Below are 17745 nucleotides of genomic sequence, written 5' to 3' on the forward strand. Positions count from 1 at the left end.
CATTCACATGCTTAAGATGGTGTATCATTTGAACACTTGCATGGGAGCTGTTATGTGAATAAATTAATGTCAACACTACTGTGGCAACAGAGTTTTACTTGTGCAATATATTTATGAACCTGGCATTATTAGTGTTGCAGGAAGGGCATTTCTAATCGGGAGCTTTCTCATGCAAGGTTCCTGACAGGAGTTTATTCTCCAATTAGATGGGGTTTTTGAATGTCTGTTTACAAAGAGTTTTATAATAACATTATAGGGCCTAGGTTTTGTGCAACTCCAATTTGGAAAATTTGTGAAAATTTAATTGTTAAAAGAAACTTGACATATGGGACTGTTTTAATTGTTAAATGGCAGTACAGAATTTTTCTTAAGCAAAAATCAAAAATAAAATCAAACAATGTAAGTGATATAAAAATCACCAAATTAAGCAACTAAAGTAAAGCAGAATCAATGTTGGAAAAGAAACAGTTTTGAAGATGTTCATTCCCTCTGGCTGTGGTTGCACAGATGGTGCTTGCCCTCCAGTGGTGGTTCTTCAGCATTGAGTTGGCACATTGTTAAAAAGTTTTGGGTTTGAATAGTTAAGGTAATGAGCAGGAGCTTGGAGGTATCAAAGCCAATTCTAGTTCAGTCAGATCACTTCAGATCAAAGATTGAATTTTTTTCTTAATGTGTAGTAGTTATATGGTTAAGGAAGTGATCAAAGAGCACGTGAAATTAACCTTCAATATATTTAAAAGTTTTGGTCAAAATATTTCTACTTTTTGCTGCTCTGAGATTTTTGCAATGACAAACATTTGTTTCTGCTGAGGGGGCCTTGTATCATGATCTACAAAGGAGTTTTGAATTGTCTTCTATATTTTTAAAAATTACTCCTTACAAATATGTTTTTTGTTTCGCTTTTGCTGTATAAATAAAACACTTAAGGAGGAACTGGAACTCAGACTGTGACTCATCAGGAAGATTGAGAGCTCGTGACTTCCTTGGTTATGAAATAAATACTGTACTTATTTCCACACTAAGTATTGTCTATCGAGTTCAAAGATGTTGAAGCTTGTTTACTTCCAGTTTGCTGTTAAGTGGCACTGTTAGAGAAAAACATTTAGCTCTAATCAAGCATGTGCATTATAGGTCTAGAATTTAATGACCAGCCTCCCACATGCTACCATTAGTAACTTAAGACCATCCAAAACTCAGCTCCTCATGTCCTAACTTGCACCAATACATGTGCACTTATCACCAATGTGCCTGCTGTTCTACATTTGTTCCCATTTGCACAATGTCTTTTCAAAATAAATTCTTGTTCTTGTTTTCAAATCCTTCCATATATTTGCCTGTCTACCTTTTTAATTTCTTCCAGTCTTGCAATTCTGAGACATCTGTGTTCCTTTGATTTGTTGAAATTCTCTGATTTCAATCGCTCTTTCATTGGTGACCCTGCCTTCAGCTGATTTAGCTCTAAGCTTTGGAAATATCTCCATCTACCTGTACATCCCTCTTTTCTTCTCCCCACTTCAAAGATCATAGAATCCCTACTATGTGGAAACAGGCCATTCGGCCCAAGTCCACACTGACCCTCTGAAGAGTATCCCACCCAGACCCATTCTCCTACCCTATTACTCTACATTTCCCACGACTAATGCACTTAACCTACACATCCCTGAACACTATGGACAATTTACCATGGCCAATCACCTAACCTGCACATCATTGGACTGTGGGAGGAAATGAGAGCACCCGTAGGAAACCCATGCAGACATGTGGAGAATGTGCAAACTTCACATAGACAGTCGCCCAAGGTTGGAATCAAACCTGGGTCCCTGGTCCTGTGAGGCAGCAGTGCTAACCACTCAGCCACCATGCCACCCTATCCAATGTACAAAATGAATATTTTGCGTAAGTATTCATCAAAGAGAAGGAATTGGTGGAGGATGATCTCAGGGAAGGGAATGTCAAATTTCTATGCCAAGTTGATATTGAAAAGGAAAAGGTATTGCACATCTTAAAAAATATTAAGGTAGATAAATCCGTGGGTCCTGATGGGATCTATCCTAGAATATTGATGGAGGCAAGAGAACAAATTGCTGGAGCACTGTCAGACATCTTTATATCCTCAGGTAAGGTCCCAGAGGACTGGAGAATAACCAGTGTTGTCCCTTTGTTTAAGAAGGGTAACAGGGACAATCCAGGAAATTACAAGCCTGTGAGCCTGAAGTCAGTAGTAGGGAAATTATTGGAAAAAAATTCTCAGGGACAAGATCTATACGCATTTAGAAGCAAACGATCCTATTAGCGATAGACAGCATGATTTAGTGTGGGGTGGTCACGCCTCACTAATTCGCTCAAAATTTTTGAGGAGATGATGAAGATGATTGAGGGAAAAGTGGTTGATGTTGTCCTTCATGGCAGACTGGTACAAAATGTGAAGTTACATGGTAATGGGGTGAGCTGGCAAGATGGATACAGAACTGGTTTAATCATAGGAGATGGAGGGTAGCGGTGGAAGGATGCTTTTCAGATTGGAGGTTTGTGACTAGTGGTATTCCACAGGGATCAGTGCTGGGACTTCTGTTCGTGTTCTACATAAATGATTTGGAGGAAAGTGTGGCTGGTCTAATTAGTAAGCTTGCAAACGATACAACGTTTGGTGGAGTCACGGATAGTTAGGCGGATTGTCAGAGGGTACAGCAGGTTCTAGATCAGTTGGTGGCATGGGCAGAAAAATGACAGTTAGAGTTTAATCTGAACAAATGTGAGGTGATGCATTTTTGAAAGGTCAAGTGCAGGTGGAAATTATACAGTGAATAGCAGAACCCTTAGGAGTATTGATATGGAGAGCGACTTGAGTGTGCAGGTCCACAGATTACTGAAGGTGGCAGCGCAGGTAGATAAGGTAGTGAAAAAAGGCCTATGGCATGCTTGCCTTCATTGAAAGGGGCATTGAGTATAAGGATAGACAGGTTATGCTGCAACTTTATAGAACTTTAACCAGGCCACACTGGAATTTTGCATATAGTCTTGGTCACCATACTACCAGCAATATGTGGATGCTTCGATAAGGTACAGAAAAGGTTTACCAGGATGTTGCCTGTTATGGGGAATTGAGAGGTGACCTGATAAAGGTTTATAAGATTGTGAATGGCATGGATAGAGTGGAAAGTATGATGCTTTTACCCAGGATGGAGGGGTCAATTACTAATAGATACAGATTCAAGATGTGCGGGGGGTGAGGCTGGAATTTTTAAAAGATGTTTTAAGTATGTTTTTCATACACTCAGTACCTGGAATATGCTGACAGAGGAGATGTTGGAAGCAGATACAATAGCAGCATTCAAGAAGTACCTGGACAAATACATGAACAGGAAGGGAATAGAGGTATATGGATCCTGTAAGTGAAGACTGTTTTGTATGGAAGGGCAAAATGTGTCAACATAGGCTTGGAAGGTTGAAGGGCCTGTTCCTGTGCTATATTGTTCCTTGTATATAAAATGTGTTAATTAGTCATTCAACTGTGTTGAAAAATAACAGCCAGGACCTTTTTCTGCCCTCAACTGCTAGCTTGGGAAGGGTCAGGTATGAAAGTTTGGTTACTTCATTGTAAACCTGCTGGTCTCACTAGGCCAACATCTAGGAATATTCTTCATTATCCTGATTTGCTTGAAGACACCTACATAAACATTGTGCCATATCCATACCACTGCACCACTCAGTCCTCCTCCAATATTCAGATTAAAAATAGTTCACATTGATCCATTGAGGTTCGAAGTTCAGAAGGTCATTTGGCTAATCATGTCTGATCACTATGGTACAGTATTGAAAACTAATTTTACTGTCTGCTCCATTAACTCTTTGCCTCTGAACTTACGTACAAACAAGGAACAAGAATGGCCTCTACCCTTTGACCCTAATCTGTCATTCAGTGGCTGATTTTATATTAACCTCAACTGTACAATACGCATAACCTTGATAATTTTTCATCTCATTTATAATCAAGAATCTATATACTTCAGCCTTAAAAATATTTAAATGTTCTGCATTTTGAGGAAGGGAATTCCAAAGGCACTTGACCATCTGGGAGAAAAAAATGCTTATCTGTTTTAAATGGGCACTCTTGTTTTGAAACTATTACTCCTAGTTCTAGATTCTCCCACAAGAGGGAACGCGCTTTCAATATCCATCAGTGAAGCCCCACAGGATCTTTTTATGTTTCAATTAAATCACCTCTGACTCTTCTAAAATCCAGAGACTACAGGCCTAGCCTGTTGTCTTTCTTCAAGGGTCGTCCCTCATTCCAAAGCTTTAAATTCCTCTTAAAATATACGTTTACCCTTACTGTATCTACTCTCAGTGACAAATCATTCTGTGCACTTGCAATCTTTTATGTAAAGAGTTTCTTTTAAGTTCTGACTCTTCTCGTGCGAGTGGTCATTTTTGAAGTTTGAGTCTGTTCAATCCTGGGCGGCGCGGTGGCACAGTGGTTAGCACTGCTGCCTCACAGCTAGAGACCCGGATTCAATTCCCGTTTCAGGCAACTGTCTGTGTGGAGTTTGCACATTCTCCCCGTGTCTGCGTGGGTTTCCTCCCACAGTCCAAAAATGTGCAGGTTAGGTGAATTGGCCATGCTAAATTGCCGATAGTGTTAGATGAAGGGCTAAATGGAGGGGAATGGATCTGGGTGGGTTGTTCTTTGGAGGGTCGGTGTGGACTTGTTGGACCGAAGGGCCTGTTTCCACACTAAGTAATCTAATCTAATCCTGTAAGAAGATTTCCAGTTTTACAGTAAATATGGTGAAATATTGTTTAGGTTATTCTCAGGATTTCATTATAAAACTAGCATTGTACAATTTGAACAAAATTGATATTTTACAGCCTGAAATTTAGGAATTCTACATTTTAGGGCTGTGAACTGTGATGAAGAAGTTCAAGGTCAAGTCTTTGGAATTGCATTTTCCACATTGCAATTGAGAAGATCAGCTGAGGTGTTATTGAATATCGGTGACCTTGAGTAGCTGTGGTCTACTATTTTCTTTTTTAAGGTGATTGTCAGTGGTTAGTTATAACCAACATTTTAATCTGTACAAGTGAGTTGATATTTGACTGCAGCACACAGACACAAGGATACTAACTTAAACAGTAGGGTCTCGCTGACTTAATGGCAGTTTCATCATGATGCAAGAGGCACAATGACTTGAAAGATGCAATGATGCAAAACATGACCAGGACGTAAGGGATGTTAAAAAAGGAAATAGTACTTTAGACAAGTCAGGAGTACGTAAACTATTTTAAGTGAAAAATCCATTACAGAAAGGGAGCCTTAAAACAAGGACTCCCCATACAGGATTCTAGGGGCATCCAAAAAGTACGTACATAAAGCTGTCTACTTGTAATTTCCTGTCTAGCGATGGAGAACTAAGCTGTTGTAGATTATTACAATTTATTTAATAATTATACAAAGCAACTTGTGAAAATTCCAAAGATTCGGAGCAAAGCTGCCAGTTATTTGTCAAGAAAGCTTTTTCCAGTTTTTAGAGGACACAGGAGAATTTGAAATACTAATCAACAGAAGAAACATGAAGGTGTTCCTCAATTTCCCTTCATTCTGATCATACCTCATTGCCTGTCCCATATTTATTTAAATTGCTCAGTCAAGTCAATCAAGTTGTTTCATTGATTACAAAACATACAGCAGGTTTCAACTGGATGGATTTGTTTTTGGAATGTTTAATTGCTCAATAACAAAGCAGCAAATATGAAAAGTCACTATTCTAGTTACACATCTTCTTTAAAAATGCCTTTGTGCATTGCTGAATGTAATGGGATCAACAATAGACCTGTAGAGTTATGGGAGCAAGGATGTCAGCCACGTTGGTAAAAAGGCATTGGCATCATGATAACTCCACTAGGCTAGTAATCCCAAACTCCAGAGAAATATTATAAAGTGTTCAAATCCCACCATGGTCGGTGGTGAAACTTGAGAAAGATGTGCTGTCTTGTGGAGCAATAGTAGCGTAACTATCTCTGGACCAGGAGTCCTGGGTTCAAATCCCACCTACACCAGTAGTATGTAACAACAGCTCTGTAAAGGTTGATTTAGGGAAAAAAAGTCTAACCAGCAAGTTGGTGGGATCTGTTTGTGAATGAACTTCAGGCTGTCTAGACGTGCTGTATATAGTCTTAATGTCACTAGGCAAGACAAGAGCGTTTTGAAATTAATTAGAATTGCTCTCAACTGTTTAATTTCAAAATTTCTCTCAATTTTAGATCATCTGTTACTGTTTGGCGTGTGTCCCTCTCATTCACATTTGCCTTTCCTGTCTCCCCCATGTCTGTCTGTGTGGCTGATTCAGTCAATTTTCTAATCAGTGGTGACTCCTCAGTGTTGATAGTGAGGTGTTTGACCATTTTATTGTCCCTGAATATCAGTCATTGGAGTGTTGTTGGAGTTGATTATTCCTTGACAGGTTTGTGGCTTGTACATTACTCACCCTTTATTAGCACAAGCCTTAACATTATATATGTCTTCCTTGACGTATATGTGGATTGCTTCACTATATGAAGAGTGAACACTTGCTAACCAGTGAAACTAACATGTCTCTAAAGAAGTCGTTAATCTTGGTTTAATTTTTTTACATAGTATAACACCCTTCATAACTGGATGTGGCAGGCTTGCTGAACTTTGAGCTGTTTGATTGTAGATCATTTAGCTGTCCAAAGCACTTTGCTTCCACTGTTTGGCATGTGTTCATTCTCTATTTTCTCACTAGGTCAGTGCCTCATTTTTAACTAGGTTTGTTATGCTCGTCTCCACTCTTAATGAACCAAATCTGGCTCACTAGTTTGAGGGATATATGCTGAATACGCTAGGTCAAGAAGGTGCAGCTTATGGTAAAATACAATTCTTCTGCTAGTGACCCAAAATGTAACAATAAAGTATCTCTACGTCAGGAGGTGGAAGGGATAGAGTGTAGTGAAATTACAAATCACTGGAAAGCAGTTCAAAGCAAACTGATGGAACTACAGTGTGAGAAGTCTCCATCTTAGGGTCTTGAATGTGAAGATTAATGAAGTAATAGATGCACTAATAATCATTTTCTAAAGTTCCCTAGATTTAAGAAGTTCATCAGATAGAAAGTAACAAATGTAAATAACCCCTCTATTTACATTTGGGGTGAAGAAAAGTAAAAAGCATGAAACTATAAGCCAGTTAGCTTTAAATCTGTCATGGGAAGTAGTTAAATTAATCCTTAAACGTAGCTGGGCTGTTTTTAAAAAAAATTAGGAAAAGTTAATATGGTTCATGAAAAAGAAATCCTATTATCCAATTTGAGTTCTTTTAAGGAATAAAACCGTTCTCTGCTCAGGTACTGAAATAAACTTCATTTTACATTTTTCTTAAAATTTCTGTCTGTACCCATACTAGTAGAACCGCTATGTCTTTTAAAATAATTCTCTGCTGTACTGCACTGTGCCTATACAGGTACATTAGTTAGGGAACCTGTTCTGTGCCTTTACTGTAAATTTAGTTCTGTCAATGTGGTTGACTTTCAATGCCCTCTGGCAAATTAGGAATGGGCAATGAATACTGTCCTGGCCAGTGACATCCACATCCTGTGAATGAATTTTAAAAATTCCTATAAAGACTTTTAGCAAAAACCTGTTGTCTTCACTTTTTTTTTGTTTTATAAGTTACTTCAACTAGGAATACACACTGCTGTTCAAGCATAAGGGTATTTCAAATTTTACATTGGTTTTTCTGGCAAAAATTGTTCTCTGGAACCTTACTCTGACTTTAACATTGATTTTTGTAGGCGAAACACTTGAGTCATACAGCACGGAAACAGATCCTTCAGTTCAACCAGTCCGTGCTGAGTTGGAAGGTTGGGACTGGCATAAGGTATGGGGGAGGGGAAATAGGGAAACTGGTGGAATCCACATTAATTCCGTGTGGTTGTAGTATCCGAAGGTGGAAGATGAGGCATTCTTCCTTGAGGCGGTGGGTCGTTGGGATTTGGCGATGGAGGAGGCCCAGGACCTGCATGTCCATGGTGGAGTGGGAGGGGGAGTTAGGGTTCAGCGACAGGGCAGTGGGGTTTGTTGGTGTGGGTAAGCCAGAGATATTCTCTGAAATGATCTGCAAGTTGGTGTCCTGTCTCCCCGATGTAGAGGAGACCATATCAGGTGCAATGGATACAGTATATGACATTGTGGAAGTACAGGTAAATTTCTGGAAATGCACAGCTGTGCTTTACCCAGCCAAAAAAAAATGTAGAGAAACAATGGATGGAATACATCAGCAAGCTGTATGGTGATAAACTGAATTGAATTGATATCCTGTGAGGGAAGTGAAGGTCCAGATGTAATAGAGGCAGAAGTCAATTCAGAGGGAAAAAAAGTTAAAGCAAGAAAAACACCTGTAAATTGAATGGCCAGCAGAATACCTAAGAGTTGTGAATGTTAATGTTGAATATGCTATTCCTCTACTACAAATTTTACAGATCAGGATTCTTTCTTGAGGACTTTATGTAGTCAGTGTCTGTTGAATTTCCAAAGAAAACAAAAAGCCTAAAGTGTTGAGGGTAAAGAATAATGAGGCATGTGATGAAAATAATCTTGGCAACTGCTTTGGAAAGAAATGGCTGGTCCACACAAGTAGAAGTGGACAGTAGTCAGGATGTAGACCAAAGAAGGGAAAGCGAGGGCATCTTTCACTTGAAAGTCGTTTAAAGATATCTGGAAGTGCAAAATCCTGTATGCCTTTTAGACAGCGTAAAGGCATTTGATGGCATCTACTACCAAAAATGGAATGCCTAAAATGCCTAGAAATTGACAAATAATAAGAGTAGTTCAGAACCTATATTAATAAATAATGAGTGATGAGACTTGGTAGGGCTTATCAGGCAGCTTTTCACTCAAAAAAGGAGTGCATTGAGTGAGTACTCTGTCCCAACCTGGACACTATAGCTATCTTCAGAGACAGATCTGCAAGATTACAATATTGATGATTGAAATTCAGCAATTTGAGATGACAAGGCAATAATTCCAGAGTTAAAAGGGTTACTGGGAGATCTGGTAAATAAAATAGAATCAAGGACTGTGGACAATACTTTAGAATGAATGTGAAGAAGACCAAAAGAGACTTAACCCTCGAAGGGAAAATTAAAGCAAGTGAAAAAGTTCTGGAATAAGCAAAAATGTTCCCATTTCATGGGTAAATGTAATAGATTGAGAGAGTATAGGATCAAATCAAAAATTGAGATAGCCAACATCAGTTTTGCTGAAATGAAGGATGTGTTCACATTAAAGAAATTGCATCTTGAGAAAAGGATGCTGAGGTTCTACATTTGATTGTGTGTGTTTTTGCCTAAGTGCCATAGACGACAAACAAGCAATTAATGAGATGTACGCATACATGTGGAAGCATACGATGTTTATTACATAAAAATAAACAAAATGCTAGAAAAAAGGAACAGTATCAAAGAGAGAAAGGTAAACATTTCAGCTATATTATGAGAGCAGATGGTAGACATCAGCTTATTATAGACATTTATATATTAAAAGAAGCAGAAGAAAAAGTAGTTGACAGACATAATGGACTGGTTGCGATAGACTTGTGTTAAATATGTTAAGGGCAGTTCAGGATTGAGAGAGGGAGAGATCCATGGAAATCAACTTTCTGAGAAGATAAAACCACGAATGGATAAATTACAGCAAAAGCCTACCTACTTTAGCAAAACCTTTTGTTCATTTGAGAGCCTCTTCAGGATTTGTGGAAGACAGGTGCTGTGATTTTTGGTTATTTTAATCATTGAGGATGTGGCATTTATTGCCCAGCTCTAATTGCCCAGAGGGCAGTTGAGAGTCAACCATACTTCTGTAGATCTGGAGTCACATGTAAATGTGCTAACACTAAAGAAATTGGTGTGAAGAGAGAATGGCCTTCCATATTTGTGAGTTCACGTATTCCACTTTTATTCCATGATGTTTTATTTGCCATCAGACTATAACTGGATATCGGCATCCGAGGAGCAGGAAAACCGACATTTCAGGCATAAGCCTTTCATCAGGATTGGGCTGACTTGTGCATTCCTGATGAAGGACTTATGCCCGAAATGTCGATTTTATTCTCCCCCTGCTCCTCGGTGCTGCCTGACCTGCTGTGCTTTTCCAATGCCACACTTTGCGACTCTGATCTCCAGCATCTGCAGTCCTCACTTTCTGTCAGTCAGTAAGAGTTACTAAATATGGTTACTACAGTTAATGTTTTTTAGTGTACATTCTGAATATTGGTACTTCATTTAAGTCTCATTAGATATTGCACTTCTATTATAACCAGACCTAGAATTTCCTATCTTCAGTTAATTAGGGGATTGTGCATTCTCTGAATTGCTGCAATGCTTGCTGTCAGAAAAGGCTGTTTGATCCTTGGCCTGCTTTCTTTGATCAATTGGGCTCACAATAGCAGTGCTCCAGTTTAGATGATAAGGGAGAATAAGCTAACTTTCCCCTCATTTTTGGTGACTGCTGCACAAGTGTGCATGTTAAGATATTTGATGAGGTCAAAATTGGCCTTTGCTCTGGCCATCTTCATCGTTTGATAGCCTGGTAAAACTATAATGGCTCATAGAGAAGATATGAAGTAGCATTAATTGTGTTGTTACCATTTAGCAGTGGGTGCCCAGCAATAATGGAACTGAAGAGGGAAATGTTGGGGGCGGGGGGGGGGGGGAGGAATTTGCATTAAAATGTGAATGATCCCTTAATTACTCCAACCCAAATTCCTCATTTTTGGGGGCATGTGTTATACCACTTGACTATATAATTGATTGCATTGAGAAATGTTTTATCAGGAGTATAGGTTCTTTCAAACTATAGCAGACTGATTACCAGCTATGAGATGTTCTTCAAGCTCCATTCTCTTTCCTCCATTCTGTTGATTTCAGTAAGGTAGTTTCAAGATATTGAAATTTGTACAATATTTGAAGAGAGCTTGATTTCAAAGCTTCAACTTTATAACAGTAGCATGTATTTTCATTGAGACGTGACTGTAATGAATGGGAAGAGAAAACCCCATACTTTTAAAATATCAAAAGCTAACAAAAATAGCGTTGGGTGGAGGTTTCACTGAGTCAGTCAAGAAGACCTTATTTCTGTCAGCAAGTTATGGGGTATAACAGTGAGACTAATATGCAGACAAGAAATGGTTTCTGTTTTTTCTCTCTCTCTCTGTCTGCCTCTCTCTCTTTCTCTCTCTCTCTCTCTTTCTCTCTCTCTCTCTCTTTCTCTCTCTCTCTCTCTGTCTGCCTCTCTCTCTCTCTCTCTCTCTCTGTGCCTCTCTCTCACACACTGTGCTTCTCTCTCACACTCTCTCACACTCTCATTTCAGACTGATGTGGTTTTTGAACTTGTTTCATACATTTAAATTCAACTTAACAGTAAGAACCCGTAATAAAGTCAAAGAATTCTACATGACTCATGCAACAATTTAGATTTATATATTGCCTTTCTTCATGTCAGGATATTCTGGAGCACTTCACAGCTAATTAAGGGACTTGTTTCCACACTGTATGACTCTAAGCATTTGTTTTGAAGTATTATCAATGTTGTAAGAAATGTCACCACCCATTTACACACAACAAACCCTTACAAACAGCAATATTATATAAATAACTGAGTTTTGGTTATGAAGTGAGAAGTTATGTGAGGTGCTGTAAAAAATACAACTTTTAAATATTGGCATGTGGTCTATCGAGCTGTAGCAGCAGAAAAAAAGAAACTTGAAGTTAAGACAATTTTGAGCCTAATGCAAAAGGGCTAGAAACTAAAGTGATTAATGAGCATGGGTGTGGATTCTTACACTGAGGTCAGGTTTTTGTATTCCAGAATTTTAGATCACTCACCTAAGATATGGTTGTGAATAGCTTTGGTGAAGAGGGAATTGGAAGTGATCCAACACATCTGAATTGATCAGGCAGGCCTATCAGAATGCAAGCTTCAGTTTATAGATTTGAGATTATGGATATTTTGCCAGGTGAGGTGTGGCACTGAGACACCATTTGGGATATCAAGACATAGATTTTAAGGTGGAGGTTGTGAAGGAAGGTAGTAAGCCAAAAAATGAAAAGTAAGGGAGTTCTCTTGTCACCAGATAAAGTAACTGTTCATCAATCCCATTGCTGTTTATTGGGCATTATGAACAATCAGCTGCTATGTCAATATATTAAGTGTGAAGAAGTACTATATAAATACAAGGAAAATCTGTACATGGCAGGCAAGATATTCAAATCACTTCTGGTACTGCCTAATGAAGGAACAGAGCCTTGACCTGACCCCATCTAGAAAAGTCTTCAGTTCTGTACATTGTTTCTCAGAAAATGCATGGCTTCTCTGGATATAATACCATGCAAAATAATATTACCACTTGGAATGTTAAATTCTGATGGACAAGGGGGGCATAATCTTAAAATTATTCATACCATTTGGTAGTGAAATCAGAAAATGCCTTCTATATAAGGCGAACAAAGGCAATTAAATGATGTTGCAGTACAATTGGGCAGTGATCTTGTGTGGAACAGGTATAAGGTATTGAATTACTTTTGTTTGTGTTCCTGAGAAAGATCACTTAGAAGTGTTGTAATTAATGTGCGTTCTGTAACCCTGAGTAGTAATGCTTGTTTTTTGTTTGAGCATTTTTGTTTCTGACTAATTAGCAAATTACCGTAAAATGTGTTTTAAGTATCAGTATTCTGGGGTATGAGTAATTGTCTTGATTTTGCTGGGCTTGTCAACTTCAGTAAGTCTTGGGAAGAAACCTACAAAGTTTTGTGGCTTTTGTATATTTTCTAAGGCTAAAATGGTAACTGAAGACACTGACTGGGAAAGTACCAGATGTTATTTTTATTTAGTAGAAAGTCCACAAAACTTTTTTTTAAAAGAACAACTGAGCATATTGATGAAACACTTGAAAATTGTAAAATTTTTAATGTCCAGAGCAGTTTTTAAAATTTGGCTTTTAATCTGATACTATATGAAACAATGCAGAACAGGATATTAATGTAAATGAATATTTAATGTCCTTGCTCTGCTGTGCTCTTTTGCACATGTGAATTCATCGTTTGCAGTTTTCTGGTCATAATTGAAGTTTTGGATCCTTAGGCTTAATATAATTCAATCCCACTTGCCGTGGTTGGGTGCGCATTTCATTCTAAACTGAACCATCAGGTGCTTACACAGCTGTTTATGGGAAAGAAATTCACAAATTGAGACTGATTCAACTGTCGTCTTTTCAAAAAAAGACCTCAGGAGTTCCTCCTGGTGGCTGAAAGAAGTCAATTTTGTGAAAATCAATAATGATGCAGATCAAACTGTCTTTATTTAATGTTGCCTTTTTTAACATTGGTCAACTGACGTTAACATAAAATAATTAAGCATGTTATCTAATTAAGCATGATGAGATTTATTTTAATGTCATTTCCTAAGTGACTTGATCAGCATGTATTCTATTTTCTAAACCCAGAGTGTGGTCTTTTCTCCTTAACTGCATAGTTGTGGCCTTTCCTCACTCCTGACTTCAGGTTGCAATCTTACCTATTCTTTTCCCTATCCTCATATCACTTCCTTCTCCCAGACTTTTATTCCTGTTCAAGCTGAACCTTCAATGATGTGGAAGTGAGAGTTGAGAGGTTTTGGGTCTTTTACAGTCTGCTTTTTAAAAAATGCTCAGACTTGCCCCTTCACTCTTCTGAACCCTTATTGTGAGAGTTTGGGAGAACAGCAGCAAGGCAGGTGCAACTTTGAATGTTTTTTTTAAAAGCACAGATTGTGAAAACCTAGAACTTCTGAATCACTGAGATATGTTTCCACAACACTGGAGTTCCAGCTTCAGATGAAATCTGGATCTTGTAGAGGAATGTACATCCGGGAGAATGAAACGGTAGGAGTGTATGTTGGCAGATGGGTGGAAGGTGATGACTCTGAGCAGAGAGGAGGATCTTCAGAGACCAAGAGGATCAGGTGGCAGAAGTTTTGAGAAGGAGCATTGCCAGCAAAAAGGAATTGCTATAAACATCAAGTCAGGTTTTTCTTTTGAATTTATTTAATTTTAAATGTTATATCATTTTCCACAGTGGGAATTTAGTAATACATTTGCTTTAATATTTGTTTTTTTTATGACAACTTACAGAACCTAATGGTTTTGGCATTGCTTCCATAGAAAGCAATGTTCCGCTTAAAATCATGATTTTCAGGAATGTGGCCTTGACTTTAAGTGAGGACTTACTGAACTAATTAGACTGCTTGCTGAGGCAACTTCTCTGTCCAAGGGAGTTCACTGCATACATAATTAGCACATTAAAATATTTATACAGTTATGGTGCAGCAATGACTCATTCTAAATATTTAATGTACTCTTCAGCAGGTAATAGATGCATATGAGTTCAGGAGGATCCCCTAAATACTTTGTAAATGCAGTTAATACTGCATTATTACACTTACATTATTACATTGATACATTACATTAGATGTAGTGTCAGACCACAAAAGGATGGGGCCACCATTTGTGCAAGTCTCTCATCTGTTTCTTGTATTGTTGTGCATCACTTTATTCAATGATCAGTTATAAGAAGTATAGACGTAGATGCCTGGTTAAGAGATGGTCAGGAATGGTGCTAAAGTCTTGGACTAATGAGAATTACTGGCCCTCACACAAGGAATGACTGTCAACAAGATCTCACTCTATGAAACTTATGCCTTCCATGACTGGGAAAAAGAGGAGAACCATACAGGAAAACAACTGTTTTGTTAGCAGTCCCATTGGCTACAAACCTAAGCAGAAGAATCATCCTTTATCCATTGTGTTTGTTCCATTTTTCTCATCTGAGTACATAAATATTATTTCTAAGTAGGGGGCCAGTTACCAGTGAGTACTGGAGAATTAGGGGGTTTGGCAATACTTCGTTGTATTGTTTGAATATAATCTGTAGCAAAGGGCAGGATTTAATGTGTTTGGTAACTATGACTCATGAATTTCTCATGGGTTGTACTTTGAGCCACACAATGGATGTCTTGATCCTGTACTCTGTGATTTGACTTCTGTTTTTGAACTTGTATAATTTTTTAATGGTTTGTTTTGCTTTGTTGTCTTATTTTGCAGTATGATGCTGTTCCCATTCAGTCCAGTGTGGTCCTTTGCTCCTGCCCATCTCCATCAATGGTGAGGAATCAGTCTGATTCCAGCACACGGCCTGCTATCTCTGGTATCACCATGGACAGTAGTGCAGGTGATACTGGACCAGTGGTAAGCCCTTTACCACAGCACGCAGGACAACGGCAACAACCGTCATCGCAGTCCCAGCGGCAACAGACAGCAGGGCACACTCAACAGCCACGCAAAAAACGGCCTGAAGACTTCAAGTTTGGCAAGATTCTCGGGGAGGGATCATTCTCAACAGTACGAATTTTAAATATCTGTCTGTAAATGCCATTTTTAAGTTGTGTATGTTTGCTATATATAGGGTTATCTTTTATTCCACGGTTCTCTCTTCTGCCTTCCCCATCTTCTGTCTCTTTTCACCACCATATGCCATCTGTCTGATTTGTCTTCCATTTGTACCCCTCTCCGATAATACATGGGAGAAGGACCTTCACATGGATGGGAATAAACCTAGATCGTCTGTTACTGGTGATTGAGATGCATGAAACGTGTTATCTAACCACTTAGCTCAGTTCACTCTAAAGCACATAATACTAGCTTCCTGTGTCAAAATTTAAATATCACTCTAGGACTTGAGAACCAAGGCTACACTGAGATTCAGCACAGTGCTCGAGAGAGTGCTGGCCTGACATGAATGCCTTTTTTCTTTACCCATTGCATGATAAACTGAGACCCTGTCTCCTTGTTTGGATAGCTGTTGGAGATACCGTGTCATTATTTAAAAATCAGGAAGATCTGACAGCACTGACTAATCTTGCTACCTCAACTAACAGCACTGAAACAAATTAACACATCAATCCATCCCATTGCTGGAACCTTATTGTATTCTCCCACTGTTTGCCTATATAAATTAACACATTTCAAAAATAATCTTAGTTCTGAAGTGCATGAGGGAATCCTGTAGATATGAGATTTACACGGGAAATATTCTGGGACTTTCTTTATGTAGATATCAGTTTCCAGGTTTTGAGCTAAATACTTGAAACTGATTCTGAGGAGGGGCCCTAATTTATAGAAGTCCACAGAACCTTGTAATACATGAATGGATACGCTGGAGTATTGAGCAAAGGAAGTTGCTAGCATCTCTCTTTGAATGCATGAGAATCCCTGGCAACACTGTGAGCTTTGTTTATTGAGTATAATCCATCAAAAATACTTGCTGTTATTCCAAAACTTGAAGTGAACCTTGGTAGACCTGAAAAAACATCTTCCGCTGTACAGTTATGTTAATGCATGTTAAAATAGTTTATGCTATTTTGATTTATTACCATGGTAAAAAAAAAGAGCAGGTTCTTCTAGCTTTAGTACTTTTTAAAAAAAACTAGCATGTGTATAAGTTAAATAACTTTTGCTTTTCTCACAGCAGGTTTGTTCTTTTGAATGCAGCTGATCAGGATTATTGTTTAATATCATAATTCAGGAACTTTAGAAATTCCAGAGGTTATTTTCCCTTTCAGGTTTTTTTTGTTTACTGCTCTTAGGAAGTGCATATGGGGTGGTTCAAGAAATTTCAAACATGTGGTGTCTGTTGCTGGGAGAAGGTCATTTCTCTCAGGCACATGAGAGGTACCCTTGCTGAGGTGCTGTTGGCTGACTAGCCACAGTTGATGATGGTTCATAGTTACATGCAGTTCTTTGCAGGTGCTTCTTGGTAACTTTCAAACTAATGCCTTCTTCCAACATTTTAGTTCGGTTTGCTCTTTTCATCAATGAATTCCAGTCATTCTTCACATGCCTGTGCATTTCTGTAATTGTGCTGTAGTTGTGGAGAGAGGAAATGTATACTCTATTGCATTGATGATTTTGCTTCAGATACGTTTCACTGACCAATGCAAGAATCCTTTTTCCACAGCAAACACTTACTCCCAATAAACCTAAGTTTAACCTATGCGTCTGCAAAGCTTTCTGGATTACGAACATTTTCTAGTATTGATATGTACCCTAATGAGCACTGATACTCTGTACATCTCCTGACCTAACAATGAATACCACAGACTTGGGTTTAAAACCATGCACCATTTTCCAAATGCAAGAGGAAACTGAGGCATACTGGTAATGTCACAATCCAGTGCTCGAGGCCACTGTTCTGGGATCAAGGGATTGAATCCAGTCAATAGCAGATAGTGAAATTTGAATTGCATAGCAAATCTGTAATAAAGAGGTGGCCTAATGATGACATGTGACCACTGTCAATTGTCATAAAAAATCCATCTGGTTCACTGATGTCCTTTAGGGAAACAACAACCTTACCTGGTCTCATCTTCATATGACTCCACATCCACATCAATGTAGTTGACTTAACTGCAATAAATGAGGCCGTAACGAATGGTGCCTACTTCCTGTGAATGAGTATTTAAAAATTCTATCTAATACTTCAGTAAACTCTGTCTCACTTGCAAAGCATAATCGATGTTAGGTTTAAAATTTTTTTGCCTTACGTTAAACTGCATGTTCTTGATGAAAAGATTTTTTTGTGCTATTTAACCCCAAGGCATCCTTTGCAGGACCCCAAGATAGTAAACCATAGAGGGAGCTGT

At 38.5% G+C, this 17745-nt stretch overlaps 1 protein-coding gene across 1 annotated transcript in view; it reads left to right on the top strand.

The window, feature by feature from the left end:
- Nucleotides 1-17745, top strand: part of LOC140464457 (3-phosphoinositide-dependent protein kinase 1-like) — a 77651-nt gene that overhangs the window by 23927 nt on the left and 35979 nt on the right. The window contains exon 2 of the mRNA XM_072559525.1: nucleotides 15149-15445. Coding sequence (XP_072415626.1) covers nucleotides 15149-15445 — 297 coding nt within the window. The remainder of the gene's footprint in view (nucleotides 1-15148; nucleotides 15446-17745) is intronic.

This window comes from Chiloscyllium punctatum, chromosome 40, assembly GCF_047496795.1.
Source record: "Chiloscyllium punctatum isolate Juve2018m chromosome 40, sChiPun1.3, whole genome shotgun sequence".
NCBI lineage: Eukaryota > Metazoa > Chordata > Chondrichthyes > Orectolobiformes > Hemiscylliidae > Chiloscyllium > Chiloscyllium punctatum.